The sequence below is a fragment of the Nelumbo nucifera genome, chromosome 6 (genome assembly GCF_055504915.1).
Source record: "Nelumbo nucifera cultivar China Antique chromosome 6, China Antique-T2T, whole genome shotgun sequence".
In the NCBI taxonomy this organism is placed as follows: Eukaryota; Viridiplantae; Streptophyta; class Magnoliopsida; order Proteales; family Nelumbonaceae; genus Nelumbo; species Nelumbo nucifera.
Window position 1 is genome coordinate 11,236,422 of NC_142654.1, and position 13,926 is coordinate 11,250,347.

Sequence of the window (13,926 nt, forward strand, 5' to 3'; positions counted from 1 at the left end):
GTGTGTATTAATTACTAACTTGCTTTAATCGAATTTTAAGCTGCATAATTACCAAAAACGACCACGAAAATGACTAAAAGCGGCCTATTTCACGACAAGACGTTATTGAAGAGGCTTAATGATACCTTGAAATAATAAGTTGGTTGTACATAATTAATAATGTTTGTCAATCACTACCGTCCATTTACAGTTGGACGGCGGTGATGATTTCACTGTCTACTACTTTTAAAAGGGTAATGAGGATTGCACGCCTCACTACCGTTCAATCATATATGGACGGTAATGATTCATTCGCTATCATAATTAAACCAAATGATTAATTATCAATTAGGTTCGATAAGCCGTGAGTCCATGACCCGCCGACCCACTGGCCTGCTCCAAATTGGTTTAAGATAAACGGTCCATGCCAAGTGGTTGAACCAATAGACCTGCCACTGCCTCATTACTGTGGACCAAGTCAGAGTTTTTGCAAGGGATATAGTAATTTTGAATATATTGTGAGCAGCATAATTGGCCTCTCGTAACATACCTTACTGAGCAAGATGGAAGGTTGGTCAAAGGACTTCTACAATCAGATACAAGGTTTAAAATGTTGATACAGTATGAGGGGGAGTATCAGGCTATATCGGCCCTCACTATTCCTTTTTTTTTTTTTTCTTTCAGAACCTGATTCAGAGGGATTGGTCTAAGGCCCTTTTACCCTTGAACCAGATTAAACCCTGAAACACCCCTTATAGGAATGTATCATTTGGGAAGGCTCCCAATACGATATGTGTCAATTGATATTGTCCGATATGTATTGAAATTTCGAACCTTGGTTAGTTATAATAGTGCAAATCCGCCTATAGTATTCTTTCTAGGTATGAAACAAGATTGAAAGTATCATACGATATTAATTTTTTTTATCATTAATATCTTAAATATAAGGCTTTTATGATTTTGTTGTTTTAAAGTTATAATATATGATGTGACAAATTCCGTTGTCACTTCATTATACAGAAATTTATATAGTTTCGAGCGATCGAAAGTCTCAATATGCAAAATTTTTCAAATCAAAGAGTATGGAAAACTTTAATTAATTAAGACAAAATTTTTGCTTTGGGCCTCATTCCTTTTTGATTGAGAAGCGGGTCATTAGCAAACATAAGGCAAGCCCATAACCCATAGCACAAAAATTTAATTGTACCTCAAGCAAAATGTTTGAGTCTCATTATTGGCATTAAGGTGTTTTTTATCTTGATAAGGTGCCTGAATTAACATTTTACACCGTTTTGAGTTTGGGTTTTGGATTGGGTCCAAGTTGCACCTACAAATAGCTTCTAATTTTGCTAATACTTTGGGAGGGTTCTATTTTTTTTCATTTGTTTCAGCATGAAATAAAAAGGAAAAAAATAAAGAAACCAATCAATCATGCCAAGGGCCTGAGGCTATAATATCACCTCTTTTATGTTTCATGATGATAATTTTTTTCGTTGTCATTTATTTGATTCACATAGAGTAAGGTGCTGAAATTAATATCACAAATAAATAAAAAAAAAAGGTTTCTTGACCTCTTATTTATAATTTCATAGTTATTCTCGTGTTTTAAACAATTCTAGTTACGATATCACTCGCCACTATATCCACTAGGTTGAACCAAGAGTTGGACTGGTGAGCCCTGATGAGTGGACCGGGTCTTTGAATAATTCTTTAAAAAACCCAACAGCTACAACAGCGGGCCCGGCCCATATGGCGAGTGGAGTAGAATTATATATAGCATTAAGGTTTAAGCAAGAAAGAATTAACAAATAACAATGTATGTAAATGCAATTGTAAAGGGAAGGGGTGAAGTGGGCCTCGGTGGAACAGGGTCACCGTCCACGGCCCAACCAGCAAGGTGTGAGAAGGAGTCAATGGTGCGGTTGCATGGGATAATGTTGTCCGGTCACGTCGTAAATCGTAATACAACCAAGAAGTGGGCTGGAAATGGAAATGGATGGATATCATTAGACGATCTGAACGCCCACACATTGACAGGTCCGTTGAAGGCGTGACTCATACTGCACGGCTTTTAAACATTCCGCAAGCTGTCTTTGTACTTGGAAGTTGGAATGCTTCACGATCACGACTCACGAGCGAGCGTCTCTTCTTTGCCTACGATGATGATGATGTATGGATGTATGTATATGTATGCGTCAGCATAAAGGGAGTGGACACGAGATTGGAAGTTGTCATTTGTCAAAGTGAAGCGAAGATACTCAAGGTAGTTGGGCTTGGGCTGGGTCATCTTTCTTTCATCCTTATTTAGTTGTAGCTGGATCTCTGAGGATGGGCCCCAAAAGCCTTAGTATCAAGTGATTAGCTATGAGGAGCCATTTGATATGACTGAATTGAATGACTTTTTTTTTTTTTGTCTTTTAGTAAGTTCTTAGTTAGGTTGCAAGCTCTATCTTTCATGGGTATCTAACAAAATAAATGATAATAATAATTAAAAAAGCTCTTTCATGAGGTGGAGTGCAGTCTAAAAACCCCTTTATTTTAATCCTTGGATTCATCTGACGTTTTTAATCCCTATCAGCTTATCTGTATAGTTCTTTAAATTGAGGAAAGATACAAATCTAAAGGTTTTTGTACAATGACCTACAATCTTAAAATGGGTTGCAATCTTAATTTTTTTTTAACTTTATTTGAAAAAGTATAGATAAACCTATTACAGATTTCTGAATTTCAATGCAGACCTATAAACATTTAAAATATGAAATATTATATATCAACGCACAATGTCCGCTCGTAAATTGGCATTAATTCTGAATTAGTACCTACTTCAATTATATTTTAAACCTAAAAATTCTGACCCTGGGCTGAACCATCATTCTCCCTTTTTTCTGTCTGTGTGTATTTGGGGGGGATATAATCAATCAACAGAAGGGCAGAAGGGCACAGAACCACCCTTTATTATAAGACCATTTATATCCATTAAAAGACAGAAGAGTCATTCAATTGGGCCACTTGCAAGCATTATCAAATGGATTAGGATGGGGCCAGGCAATAAAGGAAACTGTGGCAGTAGAGACTAGAGATAAAACTTAATACTCTACCTGGAAGACAATGTAATTAAAGTGGAGATGAGGGTTGGTGACACCAAGTTTGCAGTTGTGTGGCCATTATTACATTGCAAGCCTCCTGACTCCATGCTTCTGCAGGATTAGACATTCTTTGGGGGGGAGGGGATATTTATTAATTCAATTCCAGTTCAACTCCCACAATGAGAAAAACAAAGGGGAAGATCCCTTGTAGGCATGAACGATATCGATGTAGGTTAGTGATTATATAACCCTGGTTATTTATAATGTTACCAAACGACCTTATAATGAACAGACTCAAAGGCTTAGATCATTGTGACGTCGTACTAAAAAAGAAAAAGACTTAGATCATTGAAGTCAACCTTCCACTGGTCAGAATCTATAGGCTCATTTATGTTAGACAACTATATAAATTAGACTCCTTTCCCAGCTCCAAGTAGGAATTGTTATAGCCATTTGAAAGTCATTAGCTATCGTCTTCACTAAAGTACCAACAATATTTATATAACATTTGACTCAATAAAATGCCTAAGCACAGAAGCAAATGAGAATGTCAATGAAAGAATTTCTCTCTGTAAAAGGATGAATGGGGATATGACTCGGAATAGTGAAACATGATTCATGTAATCAAGCCTTGGATAATAATGATGATGATGATTTATCTCATGTTGTTGTTTGAAATCCTTTCATATTGTAAATTACATATTAAGCCTTTTGGGTAAGACGTTTTTCTATTGCCATTTTCTTAAAAAATGGCATAATGTTGCCGCCACATCAATGCCATGCCATGACATATAGCAGGAAACGTCATAACGGATGTTTCATAGAAAATCAGTTCTCTCAAGTTCCAAGGCAATGCATTTTTTTACCAAATTTTGGAAAAACGGCTTTCTAAATTGGTGTCTATATAACCCATTTTTTTTAAAGAAAACAGCAATGGTACCAAACATCCCCTCATTCGGTATGAAACTTACATAAGGAAGTTTAATACTAAGAACTTCATAGATCTTTGCTCAATTCACTCAATTTGAAACCAGAAAATGGTTCTCAATTCGTTTTTTTTTTTTCAGGATTGTTTAGAAAAAGTCACTCAGAGTTTATTGTGACAGTTAGCTGACACTTGACATTAATTTTTGTTGTAGTATATATGATATATTGGACAGAAGATGAAGGTATATAATGACTGGGGTCCACGGAAGCTGAAGTTAGCCACATGTGTTGTGAAGCCAGCAAGGACCAGTTTGCCAGGCTAGCTTTGTCATAAGAGCATGAGCTCATCTGCTTTTGGTAACTAATAATATCTTCCTTGATAGCTCATTATGGTTTTTTGGTTTATGAGAATTTATAGGATAATGCATTATAAGATCTCTGTCCCCACCACTCTGATTACCTCTTTTCTATATAGTTTGTTTTAATAAACTTATGCCGTGTTTGGTTTGATAGAAAATAAGAGAGTAATAGAAAGTTGAGTTGAAATTCTTAAAGAATTTCACAAAAAATCCTTAAGTACTTTTCTTCAACTTTATGTTTCTCTCTTCTTTTCTGTCAAACCAAACACAGCCTTGCGGATATAAGCCCAAGATTAACCCAACTACAACTTTCTGTTTCTCTAATTATAGTTAAAATTTTGATTGAGAGTAAGATCAACCTGAAAAGTGGAAATCACTTTGCTCGGCTCTAACCTGTTTGTAGTTTTATGGGTCTGGGCTGGTCTTGATCTGACGGGCCGGACTGGGCTGATTGAAATGATGGTCAAAGTCAAGCCTACTTTCAATTGGGCCATAACAGACTTGCATGCTTATCTTTTTCTTGCTAAAACACTAGTTATTTAATCTTCAATGCATTCTGTTTCGTTGGTATTCGTGTTTTTGTATTAATCGATGCTGCAAATCGGATCCGGCTGAGCTTGGGACTTGGGAGGAGGCCTTAGCGAATTCAAACCCATCTGAGCCCATCATGTGTATGTTTCGTCTGTCAACGATTTCAGTGTGTATCCTTTCAAACTTCATCGAAGCATCAATTCTTGGTATAGTATAGCACTTTTTCAGCAACAATATAATGGATCTTACTATTTATATCTCAAATTACGTGTGCAACTCGGGTTCGCCCAATTAGCATTTTACTCGTTCAAAACTTGGCAGAAGACTAACCCGAGCCCATCCAAGTTGCACCCAGAATTCAGATCCCGTTCGATTAACAGGAATAGGGGTTTGGAATTGAAAATGGGATGGGCTATTTCAATTCTAACTGTTTTGTTGGGTAGAATCTGAATCCCATTTCCATTCCTGTTGGGATGGTATTCTCCTATTTGAGGGAATAGCTATTTTCTGTCTTTACCTTGGCAATGAAATTTTCTTCCTGCTTATTCTAACTCCCATTCTTATTTTTGTCTGAATCAAACAAACTATAGGAATAGATTATTCCAATTTCGATTCCGATTCCAACTGTGAACCAAACGAAACCTCAAATGTCATTTTTATCCACTAGCCGAGTGTCATGTGGTTGCACGTGCAAAAGAGAGAGAGATCTCCAGTCCCCCTCCCCCTTTTTAACGTAATAGGTGTAACATTACCGGACTCAAACATACCAAAGACTTGGGAGCAAAGGCTACAAGAAGATTATAGGTGTTAATTCTACTGGTCCATTTGATTCGTAGTCGGAATCAGAATCAGAATTGGAATTAGAACTGGAATCTTTCAGAATCAATAATAGAATGGTCTTTCTTTTGGTTCAGATAGGAAAGAAAATGAAAATTAGAATCAGAAGGAATGAGATTTTATTCCTAAAAGAGGGATAGGAAATATCATTCCACTATGAATGGGAATAGAATTCCAATTCTGCCCAACCAACCGGTTGGAACCAAAATAATCCATTTGGATTTCAATTCCAGACCCCTATTCCTGCGAACCAAATGGGGCCTACAATCTTTTCCAAATTATAGATGTATATTACTCTGTTACTGAGTTTTGATTTAAATGAGATGAAGAGTTTGTTGTGGACAGATTGGAATGTACTTGATAGTTGACACCCATACCCCATCTTGTAATGGCATAAGTCCCGTCTGACACCAAATAGAGCAGTGAAATTGGCTTCATGTGATGGACCACTAATCCATTCTGTACTGCCTAATGTAAATTGCCTGTATAGTGAGGTACTGGACTGAACACAATAGAGCTAGTCTACTGCAATTTCTAGTTTTGAGCCATAGAAATTGTGTTGGATTCATGATCTCAATTATTGTACCATATGTGCCTCAGCTATTTCCATGTGTATAATTGAACAAGAAAGAAATAGATGCATATCTGGAAAAAATCTACGGTGCTTCATGTAACAAAAGACGTGATTAATTGAAGATGATAGTAAATATGTCTTGTGAAAGTACATTTTATGAAAGAGGAACCAATGACTCAATAAGAAATAAGTAGCGTTGATTGAGATTTAAATTTAATGTGCAGCCAATAATAATGAATGCACCATAGTGAATTCACATATCTGACATAAGTTTCGTGTTTAATACAATTTCATTTACACCAGTATAAAGGTATGGTAATGCAAATGAAGTAAAATAATAAACTCTGAAGAAAAATAAAATAAAACCTAAAGCAAAAGTATTTCAGAATTTAAAATTGTCTAATTTGTACTTCCATGCATTTGTATTATTGCAAATAAACGGCAACTTAATAAGGCTTTAGTTGGGATCTAGCCACATCTCAATCCAATTTGATTACTTTTAAATCTGAATCCAATCTGAAAATTATTGTCTTTAAAATAAGAAAAAAATCTATGCTTCTAGAAGGACAAAGGCTTTACCCAATCAAAACCCCATTGAATTTTGATAAATATCACTTGGTTGATAACTTTCATGATATGGGTTAATTAGTTTCAAGTTTTATACACGCATCTATATCTATCTATAATATGGTTTTTGAACCGCCATTAACCTGGACTGGTTCCGTTTTACCCTCAGCCCAATCCCTAACAAAAAATTGTTGAATCAACCAATGACCCATTGACCCAGGTGGTCGAACCATCGCCCTGTCGACCCATTCAACTGTTTTTTATTTTTATTTTTTTATCAGAACAGATCGTTCATTAAACCAGATGGTCGAATCATCAATCCGAAAACCAATGACTAAAACGATTCCATTTCAGATCGTTTTTTAAAACCATGATCTATAATATAAAGAGGAATGTGTCAGAATTGAAACATTTGTCACCACAAGCCTCATAAGTATTTTTTACGCCAAAAGGCAAAATTTCATTCAAAATACTCAGCGAGTACAAGTCAGAATCAATCAATTGTCGTAGAAAAAGGACACTCCGACGAGGTACAAGGACGAGAAATTGAAGTTGCATGTGTTGCTAGTTTATGGGCAACCTTGTTGCAGCACTTGTTAGTAAACTTCACTGAGTATTGGGAGAATTTAGTAAGGATTTCTCTGCAGTCGGCTAAGATCATGTTGATTCGCAGGGGGGGGTGAGGTGATGTCCCCAACAGAGAATTAATGACTATTTGCGCATCTCCCTCAAAAATAATATGATCCATATTCAAATCAGTTGCTTTGAAAATTTCAAAGCTTCCAAAAGAGCCCAGGCTTCACTTTCCAAAGGAGTGCAGGTAGCGAGATTAATAGACCGAGCAGCAAGAAGATCCCCCAAATGACTCCTTATGATCACACCAGCCCCAGGTTGGGGCAAAGCCTCACAAGTTACTCATTGGTTTCTCACTCTTCACACATATGAGTTGAAGGACTCTTATTTAAGAACATAAACACCCTTATTTAAATATGGTTAATTAACTAACATAGAGGTTAATATCATCTTTAACCGTCTTTGTTCTAGTGGACTAGTGGGGAACCGAAAATAAGATCGGTTTCTCCACAAACTATTCTCTTGGTGAAACCCATTCCACTGATTTCTTCAAATCTTCCATTATATTTTCGAATATAACGGATATATCCCTCTTAATGCTCAGATTATTTTGTCTCATAATTAATCAATGCACAGATTCAGCAATATCCCTCTTAATTAATTGACTTTAAATTCTACCTTTTTCTTACCCTCAGCTAGCTTGCTCTTCCTCTTTCCATCACAACCACCACCACCACCAGTAGGCCACTATTAACAAAGGAGGAGCCCTTCATTCTCAGTTCAATAGGTATATATCTATTTTTTTTTCTTTATTTTCTTTTTCTTCTTTCATCCAAATTGATCCGATCCAAAATGTCTTATTGGTCCGTCTAATTCATCCAAATTGATTTTGGAGGTGCATTGAAATGTCCAATCTGATAATCAATGTTATGTTGTTCTCATTTACCGCCTTATTTAATCTTATGGCTAATGGAAACCGTTAATGAAATTGGAATTTGACGGCATTTGCCACAACTTTCGATTATATAGTTAATACAATTATTATACCTGACTAGAATACAAATTACAAAGGGAGTTTTGTACACTTTGTTATTAATTTTTTTTTCATGAATAAATGACAATAAAAGGAATCGAGTACATTAATGCCTTGAATTCAACATTATAAATATGCAAAACATATCTTCAAAGTGATGATATCCTTATTATATAATGTCTTTGCAAAAAGTATTTTATCCCATATACTACCATTTCCTTTGCACCGGTTTTTCGCTAGTAATTAATTATATACAGCCAACTTCAATTCAACTTGAATCTTAGTTGGTATGTTGAATTGGGACTCAGTGGCAGCCCTACGAGTACTCAGGAGTCAGGACCCATTATTGAATGACCCTTTCTGGAGAAATTTGAAACCTAGCTATAAAGTATAATCATCATAAGTATGATAGATATTCAGATTGTAGGTTTTGAATCAATAGGCATGAAGCTCTGGTTTTCTTGTAGAAAATTTCTCATAAGGCTAGCCTACATAATTTTTTTCTCGATAAATACATGGGAGTTGAAACATATACATCATCATCGTCGTCGTCGTCGTCCCTTTTATCCATGAACCAGGATACCCAGAAGGACATCATCATAAACCCAAAACCTTCCTGCATTGCCTTTCAAGTCTGGTTTAACCTACACCTTTGCAGCGCTCGTTAGACTATCCTATTCCTATATCTATCCTCCAATAAAATGAAAAAATAAGCAAAATTAGTTTGGATGAACAGAGACAGAACTTCAGAGTTCAGACATGCCTATGAATAAACAAGTTCGTCTGAGAGTTCCTGCACCAAGAACCCAAAGATAGCAAGCTCAATATCCATTGCTGTATCTCGCACCTGCTCTTGCTGTCTCCTCCACTCATCTCCATCTCTTTTCAAGTCCATCTCCACCATCATGTCGATGGTGTTGAAGTTCACTTCCTTCCATGATTCCAAGCGTTTGCAGACTCTCTTTGCAACGAATTCTCTGTCATGGCAGGCTGTAGCTTCTTCGTCTTCCTCTGTAATTAGGTCTGCAACTAGTCTCTTCATGTCCTCTGGAATTCTCCTTACGTGGGAACCCTCCAACCAGCTTAGAATTTCTTTCACAAACCCATTATCCTTCTTTTCATTATCTGATAACACTGACCCATCTTCATCATAATCACATTCTTCGTCTACCAACTTTTCATCATCTTCATCTGCTTCTTCCCTCAGACTTTTCTCAAGCTCAAGGGGATCTAACTCAGCTAGTCTCTCAAATCTACGAAGCTTGTGCAATAGCTGTTGCTTTGCTCCTGGGAATGCAAAAAGCAATTCAAATATCAGAACCACCTCACCCAGCTGTGAGTCTGACAATACATACACATTCACATACTATACATCGAAATTTGAATCAATAGGGGCAATCTACAGTCACACAAACTATACATCATTAATGGCGACAACCCTCCTACTCCAATTAATCTTGACAGTGTTCAGAAAATGAGAGGAATGGACCCCCTCAACCATCATTAATGGCGACAACCCTCCTATACATCATAAATGACGATGATGGCTCAAGTACAAAACCAAGCACAAAAACAGTGAATTCTATAAAACTTGAATAGCAAATTTGCCAACCCTACAGATCAGGAATGTGCCACGTGGCTAAGATACCATTTCCGGCACAGCCCACATAGCACGTGTGCCCTCCTTTTTAACTGCTGTGAAAAGAAAAACAGTAATGGACCAATTACCTACAGGAACTTGGTTGGTTCAAGAATGAAACCCAATCAACTGACCAAATAAACCATTATTTTCTGAAAACGACTATACAACCGAACAGGAAACAAATAAGACAACCACAGTACTGTTCAATGTTTCATGCATTAGTACTTACTCTGTACAAAGGCAAAGCTGCGTTCTAGTTCAAAACCCTCCTGAGCCTCTTCATCCTCGTTTCCGTCATCGTCGTCGTCGTCGTCATCGTGGAAAGGAGGGTCCAACACAGACACGGGGCTGCACTGTTCCTTCTCCTCTTCATAGTCCTTTCCTTCACCATTTTTTAAGCAGCTTCTCTCGTCGTTTCCTAACACCTGATTACATGCAAATTAATCTCAATTAAGATGGGATTATTGTGAAGTGGGGAAATGGTGAAATTCCTAATTTTTCCTTGTTAATTTGATGAATGGCAACAAAAAATTCCGAGTCATAATTCATTGACTATTGACTTTGGATCCTCTGCTTTCTTTCTATTTATTATTATTTTTTTTAACCCGACCAAATTCAATAATTTTTGTTTATAAAATCCAACCGAAAAAACAAAGACCCTATTTGTCGTTTTCTCCAGAATTATTTTGGAGACAAGAATTTTTTAAAAAGATTTCATGGCAGAGCCGAGATCAGAGTATAGTAATGAGAATTGGATTAATAGCGAGATGACGTTAATACCCTTCGGGCTTCAGTTTTTGCTTACCTTAGTTCCTCATAAGCATATTTTTTCAACAACGATAAAGACAAATTGGATGATTTGCCGACAACTCGGGAAGGCCGAACCAGGTCTATGACCCGATCTGAGTCATGACTCACGAGTACGGGAACCACACGGATCGTCCGCACTGAGTCAACAAACTAGTAATGGAATTGGTATTTTCTAATCTGATTCAAGGTTTAAGCCATGAAAATGCTTTCTTTCACTTTCGATATTTTGAACGTGATTTTAAGTTTCGACTTTAATTTGAATGAGGACACTCGGTAAGCGAGTCATGTCCGAGTGACGAGTTCCGGACATGTCATCAGCGGTCAAATAAAGTGAAATAAAGCTGACAAAAGTTTCTTTCTTGGGGGATAAAAAATGAAAAAGACAAACCTCTTTTCTGTGGCGACTAGGAGAAGTAGCCGGAGACTCAAATTCCGGCGTCCGGCGACCGGAAGATGGGCTCTTGGGAAGCACGAAGCGGAAGGAGTTAGAGCAGAATGGCTTGTCACACGAATTGCATTCTCCATTCTTTCTCTCGTCGACGATGAACTCCATCTCTTCGGAATCCTCGGACCGGCTACTAGTGGAGGTCTCCAAATCTTCAGACTTCTCTTCGTTGCTCTCAGACCAAGCACTGCTGAGTCTGCTGTTACAGGAGCAGGAGAAACCCATCTCCGTGATGACCTCCTTTTCTTCTGAAACCTCCATTGGTGCCGGGGTTTCCAACCTATTATCCTCCATGCACAGTTTACGTCCATCACACGAATCCCACCTCAAAATATCCTTAACAGAAACTCTAACCTCCTCACCCTTGATCTCTCTCTTTCGGTTCCGTTTTCTAAGGGATATTCTCTTCAAAATCGATCCGAGGAAGCCAAAGCCCAAGCTTTTATTCGGACTCTTGGATTTTGAAGAAGAGGACTGCTTCTGAATCCGAAGAGCAGCTTCAAGAAGCACAGCAGCTGTCCTTGAAGAGATGTGAATGAAGACGGTATTTGGGTTTCTACACGGGCTCCTGGCCGGAGAAGCGAAATCGAACAGAGGGGACCTTAGTACGTCTGGAGAGTCGTGGAAGGAAAAAAAGCAAGCGCTTTTACAGAAACTTGCAGGAATACTCGAGTTTTCCGACATGGGTCTCCGTCTCTTAACCTGCAAGTGGGTTTTGGGGGTCCATTTCTTCAGCTGGCAACGTCTCTCGTCAATGTAGTTCTGCAGAACGAAAGGCTCTTGATCTTCTCTCAATAGCTCGCGCAAATGCTTGTGAGCCATGATTAAGCTCTGCAACAAAACTAGTGGGGAAAGGGAAAAAGGTTTAGAGAACCAATTTGACGAAGCCTCAAATGACTTCGAACTTGAGTTCCATGAAAAAGTTGGAGAGATTAAAGTTCAACTTCAACACAAAAGGTAGGTCATGGAGGATTTTGGAAGGTAAGAAGTGGAAAAGAGAGACGCTAGAAATAGGTGAGCCAGCGGAGCGGAGAGAGTGAGGAAAAGAGAGGAAGGAATGAGGAGACTTCGCATTTGAAATCTGGGTTTATGATTTCGAGGCGTGGAGGTAATGAACAAATATTAAATAAACATCTTGGGCTTGCCTTGCAGCTCAGGAGTGGAGAGGTGGGAGTGTGATCTGGACTCTGGAGGGTTCTGTCTTCTGTGTTGTGTTGTATATCCTCTCTCTCTCTCTCTCTCGTCTTTACTGCACACCACTCAGTCACGGTATACGCCACAACTTCTCTCGAGTGTCTCGCGCTCTGCTTCTTTGTCTGCAAATTAAATCAAATACTTAACATCTCCCGATATTTTGATCATAATCAGTTACTCCGATACTCATAAATAGCCCATTCATTATTTGTTGATATTTATGTAGAGCCCGACCAAAAGAGAAGCCCAACCTTCCATTCGGCAAAGTCCTGGCCAGGCTACAGTCAACCCGTCCGTCCTCTATCAAATAGCCCTGTTTTCATGGTCATGACTCATGACTCAAGAACGATGGACGGCTCAGCTCAGAGCAGCTGATGCTGAATTGAGACCTTAAGGGGGTGTTTGGAATTGATGCTGTTTTCCTAAAAAAAAGACACCATGTAGAGATTACGTTGGAAATTCTGTTTAGTTGATTGTTTTTTCTGAAAGATGCTAAAAAGCCATTTTCTAGGACCACACATTGAAAATCAGAAATTCGTGGGCTAAGAAAATATATGCTGTTACTAGCGACTGTTTGTTGATGTGGCATTGGAAAAATGCTTAGCCAACTCGCTCCACCACGAATGATGATTGGAATCAAAATCATGATGCATGGGGCTCCTTCATGAAATCACGACCCTAAAAGAGAGGGGTGTCTGTGGGGCCCATAATCCCCACCATTCAAATTCATTTAATGAGAAACCCTATTGGGCAGTTTGTGGGATCAGATGATTCATCATCACCACTATCATTATTATCATCAAGGTGAAATGACCGGAACAAATTCAGGTCTGGGCCCCAAATTTAATAGGGTTTTTTCCATTTTTTTTTTCCTTTTTAACTGAAGGAAATCATTCCGGTACAAACACGTAACTAACTCCTATGATTATGATTCCTCCACAAAAGCGTTGACGGCTTTTAATAAATAAAAGCATAAAACCGCAACCCAGGCGATATTTTAATAATAATTTCAATTTGTCGCGAAAAATAGAAAACAGATGGTTGATGGGTGGGATCGGGGGCAGGGCCGTCTCCGTCTCGGGCAGCACTAGAGCCGAAACCGTAAAGAAACGGACAAAAAGGAGGTCCACGCGTGCCGACGATTCCCGATCCCGACAAGCGCAAAACCGGATCTGGACGTAATCTTTGACGGTCTCTTCCACCGTAGATCTTAATTACCGCCTCTTTCCCGCGCTAAATCCCCTTCCCCCCACCCACCCCCACCCCCACCCCTTTTTACTGATTCAGCACTATTTCTTATTTTCTGTCCCAAAAGGCAAAATCAGGTGATCATGCGGGAGTGGTCCCGCTGGGTAGGCCCCTGTGAGTG

At 38.4% G+C, this 13,926-nt stretch overlaps 1 protein-coding gene across 1 annotated transcript; it reads right to left on the reverse strand.

Moving 5' to 3' along the window:
- Positions 1-8,894: 8,894 nt before the first annotated feature.
- On the reverse strand, positions 8,895-12,669 carry LOC104587823 (uncharacterized). Its single transcript, XM_010245562.3, has 3 exons — positions 11,307-12,669; positions 10,338-10,533; positions 8,895-9,753 (listed from the first exon to the last, which is right to left on the reverse strand). The coding sequence occupies exons 1-3, from the start codon at positions 12,183-12,185 to the stop codon at positions 9,230-9,232; spliced, it is 1,599 nt and encodes a 532-aa protein (XP_010243864.1). The 5' UTR covers positions 12,186-12,669; the 3' UTR covers positions 8,895-9,229.
- Positions 12,670-13,926: the final 1,257 nt, after the last annotated feature.

Coding starts and splice junctions, on each gene's coding strand:
- LOC104587823 (XM_010245562.3), bottom strand. CDS start 12,185: ATGGCTCACAAGCATTTGCGCGAGCTATTGAGAGAAGATCAAGAGCCT. Junction 10,534..11,306: donor CTAGTCGCCACAGAAAAGAG/GTTTGTCTTTTT, acceptor GCATGTAATCAG/GTGTTAGGAAACGACGAGAG. Junction 9,754..10,337: donor CAGCTTTGCCTTTGTACAGA/GTAAGTACTAAT, acceptor TTGCATTCCCAG/GAGCAAAGCAACAGCTATTG.